General features: G+C 41.7%; 1 protein-coding gene across 6 annotated transcripts in view; it reads right to left on the reverse strand.

The window, feature by feature from the left end:
* DCTN1 (dynactin subunit 1) overlaps positions 1–13724 on the reverse strand; it is a 1327898-nt gene that overhangs the window by 86292 nt on the left and 1227882 nt on the right. For all 6 annotated transcript variants that reach the window (XM_069632341.1, XM_069632339.1, XM_069632344.1 and 3 more), the window contains one exon: positions 8088–8161. In XM_069632341.1, the coding sequence (XP_069488442.1) occupies positions 8088–8161 (74 nt within the window). The remainder of the gene's footprint in view (positions 1–8087; positions 8162–13724) is intronic.

The following is a 13724-nucleotide window of genomic DNA, read 5'->3' on the forward strand; positions in this document are numbered from 1 at the left end:
CATAGCCATTAAGTGGCAATCTGACGTTCACAAACACAATAGACAACATAAGACATGAGAACATAACACAAACACCCTCCCCCATAACACATCCTCTAGACTTGATGTAAACCTATTCAATTATACAGTTTTAATCAAAATTCACCCATAAAGTTCTATGAAATTCCCCCATTGTTCATCATAACATGTTTCTTTGTGCTGTTTATAATACATACTCTTCTCATATTTACATAGAATTTGCACATCCATAATCCAGTCCTCCACTGTTGGTTTCTTCCTTGTCTTCCAGACCTTTAATATCCGTTTAGTGGCTACTAACAAAACTTTTGTAATCCAGCACGATGTTACCCAATAAAATTTGTAACCACTTATTGGTAATTGCAGAATGATTGCTGACGGGTTCCCAGGGGAAGTGATGTCCCAATCCTGGTCAATCCTATTAACACCATCTCTCCAAAAGCTTGTCACTCTTTCATAGCTGCACAAAATATGAAGTAAACTACCTCTCTCCTTCCCACAACCCCAACATCAATCACTATCAACCATTCCCAAAGCATATATACGGGCCGGGGTCCAATAGATTCTACCCAGTATTCTCTGATGAGTATAACAGAGCTGCAAATCCACCTTAGCATTAACCGGGACTCTCCAGACTTTTACCCATTCATCTTGTGTCAGTTCTCTACCAACTCCTTCGTCCATGACAACTGCAATTTTTCCCATGAATTCAACAACTGAACATCAGACTGCATAACCTTCAAAGAGTGATGCATCCATCATTTGACTCCTTTCAGATATCAGATCTACCAATTCACCATACCTTCTTAACGCTCTATTTTGCAGTCCAAATTTCTCAACTAGTCTCTCAAATGAAACCACTCCATCATTCCAAACATCACTAATTTTTAAAATACCTCTACCAATCCAGCTTCTCCAATTCAATGTTCTATTATCAATCTGCAGACCTTGGATTGTGCCAAAGGGAGGACTCTTTACAGATAGTCCTTGCCCACTTCCCACTATTAGTGACGTTAATGCATCTTTTGTTGCCAAAACTGTTTTTAAGTTCTGTACCTTCCTTGGTAATTTGCCAAACGAATACAGACATTTAATGTCATAAGGCGAAATCTTTTGCATTTCAATCTGTACCCACGAAGGTATCTGTTTCGGATCTTCAATAGAATAGCTAGACACCTTTTTCAATAAAAAAACCATTACTATAATTCTGAAGGACCGGGTTCCCAAAACCTCCATCTTTAACGCTGCGAACCATAACATACAGAATTTTGGCACTTTTCCCCTCTCCCCAAAGAAAATCCTGAAACAATCTATCTATCCATCAAAGTATTTTCTTAGTGAAGAGTAAGGGCAATGATTGAATAACATACAGAACTTTAGGTAATAAAAGCATTTTGATTGCATTAACCTTAGCCCATATGGTCAATATGAAACGCTCCCATCTTCCGATATCTTTTTGAAGGACCTCTATGATTCTATCCACATTACAGTTCACTATTTTTTTATGTCCCAACCAATGTGAATACCCAAATATTTTACACATACATTCTCCCATTTACAATTCCAGCCTAACAATTACTCTTGCCCTGGCAAGCTTCTAACCGTAAATACTTCTGTTTCCCCCCCCATTGATCTTGTAACCTGATAACTTTCCCACTTCTTCAACAACACTTTTCAACAGATCACCCCCCTTTCTAGGATTACTCTAAATAACTACTACATCATCTGCGTAAGCCAATATCTCAACCTCACCATCCCCCACACAAACACTAATCCCCCTATGTGGCCGAATGTATGCTAATAAAGGCTCTAATACCAGATTAAATAACAAAGGAGGCAAGGGACAACCTTGCCGTGTGCCTCTAAACAATTGAAATGATCCTGAAAATCCCTCATTCACCCCCACCTTAGCTGTTATCTCAATTTGCAAAGCCTTAATAGCTCTAATAAACAAAGGCCCAAATCCTAATTTTGATAGTGTATAATTTAGGAACCTCCAATTTACACTATTGAAGGCTTTTTCAGCGTCTAAAAAAACAAAAGCACATCTTTAATCTCTGAAACCGGAAAACTCAATACATCTTATAGCGTTCTGATATTGTCATACCCATTTTGTTGTTTCATAAATCCTGTCTGAGAACGTTCTATTAATCCTCCCATATACTTTTTTAATCTAACAGTTAGGATTTTAGTAAACATTTTTAGGTCAACATTAGGCAGGGAAATAGGTCTGTAATTGCACCATTTTCTTGCATCTTTCCCTGGTTTTTGTATTACTGTAATTATAGCTTCCTTTATTGTTGTACACAACCTCCCCTCCTCTAGAATACAATTGTACAAATTACACAATATGGGTGACAACACCTCATAAAATTCCTGATAAAATTCTACTGTTAAACGGTCCATCCCCGTGGAATTTCCTCTTGTTAAATCTCCAATTGCCGATAAGACCTCCAGGATAGTAACTGGACTCTCCGTTAAATTCCTACCTACTTCAGAGATGGTGGGAAGGGTAATTTTCCCGAAATAATTATCCAATTCATCTCTCTGTGGGACCACGTCCTCTGTATACAAGTCTGCATAGAATGAGCGAAAACATTCACTAATATCATCCTTTTTGACCAGCACTTCTCCATGTTCGTTTACATTTTTTCGAACATACATCCTATTTGAGTTACTCTTTAATCTATTAGCTAATACTTTACTCACGCGATCCCCACCTTCCCAATATTTTTGTTTCATATAATATAATCCCTTTTTGACCTACAAATTCAACTCACATTTCAGTTTTTCTTTAACACTCGCTATCTTAACTCTTATATTATCATCATTTGTCAACACATTTCCTTTGCAGATTCCCTATTTCTTCTTCTAGTTCCTTGAGTATGGTTTCCCCTTCCCTTCGTACTCTAGCAGTCCAGTTCATTAGTTCCCCCCTACTAGAAGCCTTAAAGGAATCCCCACAATAAAATACTGTCAGCTGACCAATTATTTTCCTGAAAATAATTAGGTATAAACAATTTCAGGGATACTAAAAGATCTTTATTTTTCAGCAGAAATTGTTTCAGCCTCCATCTATAAATACCTCTGTTCTCTGAAGTGATGGTCAACCTTGTTATTACCATGGAATGGTCTGAAAGATGCCGTTCCCCAATTCTTGCTTCTAGAACTGTTTCAAGTAGTTTATCTGACATTGGTATACAATCAAGCCTAGACTATGAATTATGCGCCGGCAAGTAAAAAGAATTCCCTATCCTTCCAATGTAGATTCCTCCAAATATCAACCAAGTCAAAAATGTCCATAAAATCTTGGAACTCTTTACTCGATTCATGTCCTGTAAAACTACATGTCGAGGACCTATCCATGTTAGGATCTATCACACAATTGAAATCACCCCCTAGGATGACTGATTCTCCTCTCATGTCTCTACATTATTTTTAATGTAACAAAAAACTTCCCTCCTCCCGCACAAGGACCATATACAGACTCAACAGTTAATATTTTGCCCTAGTACTTCAAATCAATCAAGATAACACGACCCTCATTATCCATACTTACTTTGTCAATACTTCTATTCAAACCTTTCCTCAACATAATCCCAACTCCCCTAGAATTAGATGTGTGGCAATTCAGCATTACCTTAGTATATTTAGGATCGGTCAATCATTTCCCAGGACCATCCAATAAGTGAGTTTCTTGTAAAAGAGCCACTTCAATTTTTTCTCGCCATAGTTTAGACATCACTTGCTTTTGTTTCCTCAGGCAATTCAACCCTTTCACATTCCAGGTACACATTGAAAATGGGGTTCATCTCAATTATAAACTATTTTCATATATTCCAATTTTTTTCAGTTCACCACCATTTTGCATTTATCTCTATAACACATCTAGTCACAGTGATATTTAAATACAAGTTTTCCCATCTCCTCCACATAGACAACAAAGGATAACATATAAATATAAAGCATGAATATTGATTGAACGAAATCCAATGCTTCATGGACTTCAACAAAGTATTATTATGTACATAAATTCAATTATTCCCAACAACCCACCAGAATCCTATACCCAAATATATATCATTGCATTTCTTCCTCTAAACATTTTTTAGTCCATTATAATAAGTCCTTGCCAAGCAAACTCTATTAAACTACCCATTCAATACAAACTACCTTACCTTAATAATTAGAGCAAATCCAAACATTTTTAATTACTATGCAATATTTCACTTAGACCAACACAACCACCCTTCCTCTCTTTCTCCCTTGCTCCTTCCCCTCAATATCAATACCTCCTATTAATCAGGAACTCAAAAAACCATGTTAACAATCCCACCTGCGCCAGGCCTACAGAATTGATAGAAATATCTGCTAATAATAAACTATACTCTCATCGATCCAATCAATAGTCTAATCCCCTGTCATACGACTAACCCCCACTGGGTTATGACCAGTAGCTTCAATCCCTCAAGAACACAAGTGCTCTCTCTGTATATCATATCTGCCATTACCATAAGTGACTCCATTCATGTATTACTACATAGCATGACTTATTCATCTATCCTTTACATCCAATTCCTATGCAATGTACTATAAACATTTTCTCCCTCATTTGTGAGGCATTACAGCCACAATGACGTAAAAAGAAACCTGTTCTATCCCCCTTCCCTATCTTCTAAATATTCAGCTAGCATTTAATGACCAAAATTATCTTTGCTCCCCCACACAAATTGTTTTAACACTAAATGATCAGGTGACAGAAAGGAGCATAATGGAAACCATAGTCTGCACAACCAGCCACCAACCATCACAACATTTTCCACGGTTTATGCCTTATTTTGCTCTCATCTCTAAATTGCATCTACACAAGTAATCTAGGCATTGAAAAGTCAAATGTTTTGCAGTTTTCTAATCCCCAACAGTGTGTTATGTGCTATGCATGCAGTACTCCCGTTTTTCAAATACAGGATCCCATGTGCTCACTCGCTCCTCTGTGCAGCTAGTTACAAGTTCCTGTCCTTAAATCCATTGCGCAGTGTATACTCTTCCATTCAACGATCCCTCATGTTAGGCCAAGATGGAGACCATTCAATAATGAAGCACGACAAAGTGAGGCCAAAAGCTAACAACCATACCGGCCGATGCCAGAACGGTCCTCCTGATTCGATTTAAGAAAGTTATGAGGCATGCAAGGAGCTGTCTTAGAGGCAGCCATTGTTCACATGTTGCTAGATGTATGTAGTACACACAACAAGTGAAATTATAGATGGATGGTTGGCTTATTGACGGCTGAAAAGGAAGAAGTGATTTTGCGAGTTTCTCCCTTTTTTCCCCCTCCTTGACGTGGTGCTTATATCCATTGCAGTAATTAAGGTGACCCGGGCACGTAAAACAAGCACTGGCGAGTCAGGGCGGTGGGGGGTGGGAGGGACAGGGCACTGGGAATTTCTTTAATTCAATATCCCGTTCATTTTCCTGCTCCACAGATCATATTGGAGACTCGAATGCAAGCGAACCCTCAGGAAGCATTACGTTGGTGCCCCTCCTTACCTCTCGAGCAGCCGCCATCCTCGCCATTCTTTACTTAATGCCTCTACCTTACCATACCTTCTCTTTCCAATGAAGGCAGTCCCGACATTGTTTATTCATTCTTCAGCCACGTACACGTGCACACGTAACATATGCACGCTCACAGGTTCTTTCGTTTAATATAATACTTCCATCACTGTAGCCACGACATAAAGTTGAAATTCAATACGTTCGTAGTAATTACATTTTCAAACCTTTATCTATACAGTCAGCCATATAATTAACAAATAAACGAATACATTATAAAACCAAGAAACTATATCAATGCTGAAGTGCAGCTTGGTTATGGAAGGGAGTACAGCTGAGTGGGTAAATATATCCCACAATTCAGGGCATGAGGAAGCCATAACATTTGACTTAATTGCAGTACGCCAGTTTGGTGTTACCTTAGGAATGCCCTGGTTAGTGACACATAATCCAATCACCGACTGGGAAATATGTACCTTGACCTTTGATCCTAGGCAATGTGGTTCTAATTTGACCAACTCAGGAGGTCCTACGAATGTTCTGGTTGAAGGGGCACTCACTCAGAGCAACATTGGGGTGATGGCTACTGCACAGCCGGAGGAGTATCAAGTGTTTGCAGGTCTGTTTGACAAGGTGAGGGCGGCACAATTGCTTCCTCAAAGAACATATAATTGTGTGATTGATCTAGAGGCCTATGCCAGACTTCCCTGCAGTAGGATGTACTCCCTATCGGAAAAGCAAACTCAACATCTGCGACAGTAGATTGATGAAATGGTGGCATGTGGATTTATTAGTCATTCCAAATCACCTATGTCATCTCTTATTTTTTGTCCCGTAGATGAGGGACTTTGAGAACCAGCATAGACTATCAGGCCATTAAATAAGGTTACCATCAAGAACAGGTTTCCGCTGTCATTGATTTCTGTGCTGTTAGACCAGGTGAAGACAGCTAAAATATATACAAAACTATTTCTGTGAGGAGCTTATCATCCGATTAGGGTAAAAGAGGGCGATGAATGGAAGACCACCTTCCATACCAAATTTGGTCTTTTTTTAGTATTTGGTTATGTCTTTTGGTCTATGCAATGCCTCTGGTGCATTTCAACATTTCATGTAGGTGTTGCGCAAGTTCTTCGATCTTTGCAATTGTGTACAATGACATCTTAATATATTCTGAGTCAGTAGAACAACATGTTCAGCACGTAAATAGTGGTCTCAAGGCGCTTGCAGGAATATCATCTGTTTGCAAAGTTGGAGAAGTGCGAGTTGCATACAACTAGAGTGGAATTTCTGGGTTTCATCTCGGCTCCCTCTGGAGTAATCATGAACGACAGGAATGTACAGGCGGTAACCAGGTGGCTGTCTCCTCAGTGTGTGAAGGATATTCAGTAATTCCTAGGGTTTGCTAATTTCTACTGCAGATTTATCCACAATTTCTCAGCCCAATCACACCCATAACACAGCTATTGAGAAAGGCAAGTACATTCTGTTTGTGAGGAGGCTTTTAGAAAGTTAAAGGCTTTTACTGAGGCTCCTATTCTGCGGCATCCTAATTCCGATAGGTCGCTTCAGATAGAAATTGAATCCTCCAACAGTCATTTGGGCAATCTTGTCACAACCAGATAATGAGGGAATAATGCATCCAGTGGCTTTCTTTTCACGGAAACTGACCTGGTGCGAGCAAAACTATGCCATTACACACAAGGAGCTCCTATCTATCAGAGACACTTTCCAGGAGTGGCAACACTATTTAAAGGGGGCACAACATTCTATGATACGATATATATGAAATGGCATTTACAACGCGCCTACACACAAGATGTGAAGAGGCAAGGGAGGGGAACACAGGGAAGACAAAGACGACGATCTTACTAGGTCAGGTGACATTGAGATCGCGCAAGTGCAGGGGAGTTATTACAGATTACAAGAATTTACAATACTTAAGATTAGCCAAGACGGAGTCCCCCGACAGTTACGGTGGCCACAATTCTTTGAGGAGTTTGACTTTGTGATCACGTATCGCCCAGGAAGGAGCCATGGGAAGGCTGACATGTTGACTAGACAGGAGAATACAGGAATTTGCGTCCAGGAGGATCAGGGTATAATACGGGTGGAAAAGATTGTGGGGGTAGTCACTAAGCATATGCTCACAGAGATGCGAAAGAGTTTCCCTAAGAAAGAGTGGCAGGGATGGGTGAAGAAATGTGTTACCATATCAGGAGGGGATACTGCCAATATGTTAGTGCTGCTATAGGGCAGTAATATATTCTGCCTATTTTGAGTTAGTGGAGCAGGGCAAACAGTGCTTGGCAAATAAAATTGAAGCGTATGCTAATAGATAGAGTGATTACAGCGAAATGCAGGCTGATCGAATGCTACATTATTTGTTTACAATGTAGATCCTCTTCATTAAATTATAGAACTACCTACAAGGGAAATGGGTTTGGTGACTGTTTATAAAATACAAGCCATATAAAGGATTTTTCAAACAAATAACCACTGATGCGATTTACCTTAAGCTTTTCAATAGTTTCACTCAGGGAGTTTAGCCTGGCCGCCTGCTCAAATAGCTGTGCTGCTGGACTTCCTAATAAAGAAAAAAGAAAAGAAATGAACATATTTGAAGGTTTTTTTTAACTAATTATCCACAGATATTTACAACTATTAGCAGATACAAAAAAATGACAATCTCAGTAGATTCTTCATACAATCACATCCTTAGCTCCCTCACTAGTTGCATTGGTTCTCACAATTTCCATTCTACTTAAAAGAATAATAACGTTGTTTGCTTAGTTTTAGTCATGATAACCCAGTGAGGTATACCATGTGTATTGTTTAAGTAAGAGCAATGCATACACAGTCAGACATAAGAAGAGACCACATTAAAGGTTTTTACATGACAGAAAACTGAAGTAACCATTAAATAACAGCTCTTCTACAGTAAGATCACAGATAGAGCCACTCTTTAAAAGTCACCACACAGTCTCATTCTCTAGGGGCCGGGTAACTGATGGGAAACAGGACAACCATTGACATATCTGTGCATTGGGCTCCTTGAATTCTGAGGCATGCCTGCTTCCAAGAAGTGTTAGTAAGATTGTCTTTAGGCCTAATTTCAAGGGCCAACACATATTAACGTAACTTGGTTTACACCCAGGGTGATTCCCTAGAGTTATCCTGACTCTCCAAGAGGTAGCATGGCTTAGCAGGCAATGCAACTCTTCACTCACTCACAAGGAAGATCCAGAGTATCTGTAAAAATATACTTTTTATAGTACCATTATGCAAAGTAATAATACAAACTACAGGTGAGTAAAGAAACATTACAGATGTAGAAAAAAAAGGATGATTACATCACCATAGTGACTACTGCTTCCCTAGTTTATAGTTCCCCTTCCTCTATACGTATGTAATGTCATCCTGGGATTGGAAAGGTAGCAGCACAGCTTGATGTCTAGTAGCAATATAAACTGTTGCATGTGCATTGGCACATGAAGCATGCACAGAACTTCCCCTTGTGCATACTTTTTTTCAATAGTGTGGCCCACTTTATTTTTATAAGTTGAACTATGGGAGGTGCGATGGAGGTAAGGGGCCTATGGACTAGAAGTACAATAGTCTCTACAATACTTAGCTTGTACTTACTCTGAACTCCTGCCCCCCTTCCATATTAATGGGAGATTTCTAAGCAGACCAAAACCAAACCCACAGGTAGATTGATTAATCCAGGACTTAACTTAAAAGGGAAAAGTTCTACTTCAAAATGGGGGCGTGGGGAGTTGGACGTGAGTGAGCTGCGCCGTCCCCACGGGCGACACAATAAAGCACTTAATTTAAGTGATGCAAGCTACATAGACTGCTGGAGAACGTTAAATGGAGAAGAGACCCCAGCCCGTCGCTCACGACAGTACAACGATCTGCGACACCCAGAAAACCACTTGTGGCCCGAACAGCAACAAGTGGTCCCTCTGCGTTGTGGTCAGCAGTGGAAATCTTCTAAGGAGAGCGCTCTAGGGGATGACAGGTGACATCTACCAATCCCAAAGGTGCAGCAGATGATTGAGGGAGAGATTTCAGGTTACTGCGCCCCCAGAAAGCCTTGACACACCAAACAAAGAGGAGCCAGTAAGAATGTGACCACCTCCCCTAATGAACTTTGGTCAAAGAGCTTAGTCCACAAGAAGCAGGAATAACAGTCCCGGGGCCTATTATGAGATCAGTAGCAAATTGCTCCACTGAACAATAATACTCCAGAGAACTAACAATCGCTGCCAATCAATAAGGAAAAACGGCAGTGGGGTCCCTCTCAACCTGCATTTCTCAATATACACTGTTGCATTGGTGATAGCAGTTGCTAAGGGTCTCTGCATGTAGGGAATATCCCACAGAAATGCCAGGACAACAAAATAAAACATTGTGAGGCACTGAGACGCCACCACAGACCTCCGGAGGCAAGAAGGTTCTAGGCGCACAGCAGCAGACTGATCCAGAAGCCGGAAGCATGGCAATGCGCAAGGAGGATTTTCAGCTATGCTTTAAGGAGTTCCAGGATCAATTCATGGCAACATTCCAGTCGCAATTTACTCAATTGAAGGCAGAACTGAAACAGTCTCTGCAGGAAGTAAAGGTCGATGTTGCTAAACTCAAAGAGGGTGTATAAGTCTGAAAGAGCACTACAAGACATAGCGGAAGACTCGAAAAAGAATAATGAGGTGTTGGAACATCTCTCACAACCTGGAGCTCCAATGCGAGGATTTAGAAACTCACTTCCGAAGATCTAACATACGGATCAGGAACCTATCAGAATCTTTTGATGACAAAACCCTGAAGGTCACTGTGCAGCAATTATTCACGGACCTCCTCCCAGGGGAAAATGAAGAGACTGTCTGCATCGACCGGATACATACAATTGGCCCACGGCGAGCAGAACCTGGCTCGCGGCAATGGGATGTGCTGGTGGCAATTACTTCCTATTCTCAGAAAGAATACTAAGAGCAGCACGAAATTCAGGCACGATGAGTGTCAACGGCTCTGAAGTACAGCAAGAGCTAGCCCAGACTACATTGCAAAAGAGAACGGCAATGGGCCTGGTAGTAAGATTCCTGGCACAAAAGGAAATCAGGTACATGAACATTCCTCTTCATTTTGGTCTTCATGTGGGAAGATCGGCAACACTGGATCACGACTTGCGATGAGAGGTTACATATTGTACATTTGCAGGAGGAGGAAGACTGTCGTCCGGACAACGGCAGAAAAACTGAAAGATTGGAAAGGAGGGGCCGTAAACCTTGGGAATGCAAAGCGGCGAGGAGGAGAGGCAACGGGAAATGAAAAAGAGGTTGAGAGCCCAGCTGCTCTCACGTCTACTTCACTACACGAAGGGGACAATGTAAAGGGAAGTCAAGGAGAAGAACCAATCCCTGGCAGAGACCTTATGGATTATTGGTACCATAGATGGCACGCGATATCAAGTAAGACAGCGGTCTTAGGGGGCCAAAGAGCAGTGGCTGGTCATTTGGGGTTCTAGAGTGGGGTTTATAACTCCCCATGACATTTCTCTGGGTATTTTAGGGGGCCAATTGCGACGGGCACTGTGCCCAGGTGCCCTTAGGAACTTTGCCCCCCCCAACCACTCAGGGTGGTGGAGGGGGAATACTGGTTGGATATGTTTGGTTGTTCGGGGTAGTGGGGAGGGTTTCAGGGTGGGAAGGGACCGAACTGCCAGAGAGGACAAAGGCAAGCGCAATTACAAATGTGGCTTCAGGAGGCAAAGAGCTACGATGACTACCGTCAAGCTAAGGGCTACACATTATTCCCATGTGCATTCTTCCCTGTCAAGGATAAATTACATCTGGGTCTCCACCCGCATAATGGGAATGGTGAGGGGGATAGAACTGGGAACCATCTCTCTCTCTGATCATGCTCTGTTGGTAATGCAGGTGGCAATAGGGAACACTTCAGAGGGAATTAGGAAATGACAATACCCGTCGGACATGATGCATGACCTGGTCTTAGTCCACACAATAACAGATACAATTGATACATATCTTGTAGAGAATGAGACCCAAGACATGGCCCCGGGCACAGTATGGGACGCCTTCAAGGCTGTACTAAGAGGACAATTAATACCCCTAAAAGCAGAAAGGGACAAGCGTAGGCTTCTGTGCGAGGAAGAACTCAAAAACAAACTAAGGGACATTCAGGCGGAGATGACAAAAGGTCCACATAGAAAATTGCAGAGAGTGATGAAACGCATCCAAAGTCAGTTGGAGACGCTCTGCACGTAAAATGCCATAAAATGCTTTATTATTAACAAGCTAGCACTACTATGTGAAAGCTAACAAAGGTGATAGGTTGCTGGCTAGACTATTAAAAGATAAGGCCCGGACCTGGACTATTTTGAAGCTAAAGAACAATAAGGGGGAGGGGACATGAAACCACCAATGAGGGGATTCTGGGGATATGTCAATGATTTCTATACAAAGCCATATGCCTCAGACAACCCGGTGGGTGACAGACAAAAGACATATTTGAATAGTGTCCCTTTGCCATGCATCACCCTGGAGGAAAAAGAAAAACTGAAAGGGGAAATCCAGGAGGGAGAGGTGATACGGTGATCCAGTTGCTACGCAGGATCAAGGAACCGGGACCCGATTGTTATCTTGTAAACTTTTATAAGCCGTATCAAGGCACCCTAACTCCACGCCGCACTAGGTTCTTTAATTTCTCTAAATCAAAAGGGCACAGTCACGAACTCTATGAACAAGGCCAAGTTAGTAGTATTTCCTAAAGCGGGCCAAGACCTGTTGTCCCCCGGGTCATATAGACCAATAGCGTTGAAAAATGCAGACGCTAAAATATATACTAGATCTTGGCAAACAAACCTACGGGTTTCTCTTGCCTAAGTTAATAAGACCGGACCAATCAGGGTTTATTCCACAGAGACAGTATCACAACAATGTACAGAGAGTTTGTCACTGGTTAGAAAAAACGTCCACAACACAAACACTGGCGCTATTAATCTCGTTCGACGAAGAAAAGGCGTTCAACAGGGTCGAGTGGTCTTTTCTGTTTCCGACTATGTAACGTATGCGACAAGCTAACTACCAATCCCCTAAGATTCAATTGGTGATAAATGGGCCTCTGTCCGACAGCATATTTATAAGTCTAGGAACTAAACAGGGATGCCCCTTGTCCCCTTTGTTGTACGCAATTTACCTGGAACCCCAGCTGGCACGGCTACGATACTCTGAACAGGTTTAAAGGCATTGGTATGGATGGTGAAGAACACAAAGCAATGGTGTCCACGGACAATATGTTGAAAGCGCTAGCCGATCCAGAAACATTAATGCCATCTCTGATGGCAGAGCTGTACAAGTATGGGGCAGTTTCAGGGTTAAAAATTAACAGGTCAAAGTCAGAAATGTTTAATTTATCTGTTAGCCCGGACACCTTGGAACGACTGCGAACTCCTACTCGGGTGACTTTGGTGGAGAACGGAATCACATACTTGGGAGTGGCTATAACAAAATGACCAGAACAACCGTACAGAGCAAATTATCCCCAATTACTTAGCAAAGTGAAAGTTGCCCTGCAAAGGTGGAATCCCTTCACGATATCTTGTTTGGGAAGGATGACGTTATTAAAAATTGTACTTCTACCCAGAATACTGTCTTACCTCCAGTCACTCAGATTCCAAGTGCTCTCTTACTAAACTTATAACAACCTATCTCTGGCAAAACAAACCCCCCAGAATAGCAATGACCACTTTGAATGCCCCAAGACAATGGGGACTCCCCCACTTTTGAAGATATTATGAAGCAGCACAATTGCGGGTCATAAAAGAGTGGTTTGTGGGTGAACGGCATATGGTATGGGTACGGCAAGATAGAGCAGAAAGCTAGTCTAACGTACAACCTCGCTTTCAGGTCTTTTATGGCTAAATGAGATTCATGGGCCACGCCCAATATAAAGATTAGCAACATTATGGGACTTGTGGCTTGTGTGGGACTCCGCAGTTAAAGAAGGGGCCTTGTCCACGTACCACTCCCCATTTCTCCCTATGTTCCAAAATACAGAGCTTCCTCTGGGAATGGAGCCCAGAGCCTTCAGATCCTGGAAGGAAGCGGGATGCTTGAAAATACGGGATA

The sequence above is a fragment of the Ambystoma mexicanum genome, chromosome 6q (assembly GCF_040938575.1).
Source record: "Ambystoma mexicanum isolate Mex_15411 chromosome 6q, UKY_AmexF1_1, whole genome shotgun sequence".
Taxonomy (NCBI): Eukaryota; Metazoa; Chordata; class Amphibia; order Caudata; family Ambystomatidae; genus Ambystoma; species Ambystoma mexicanum.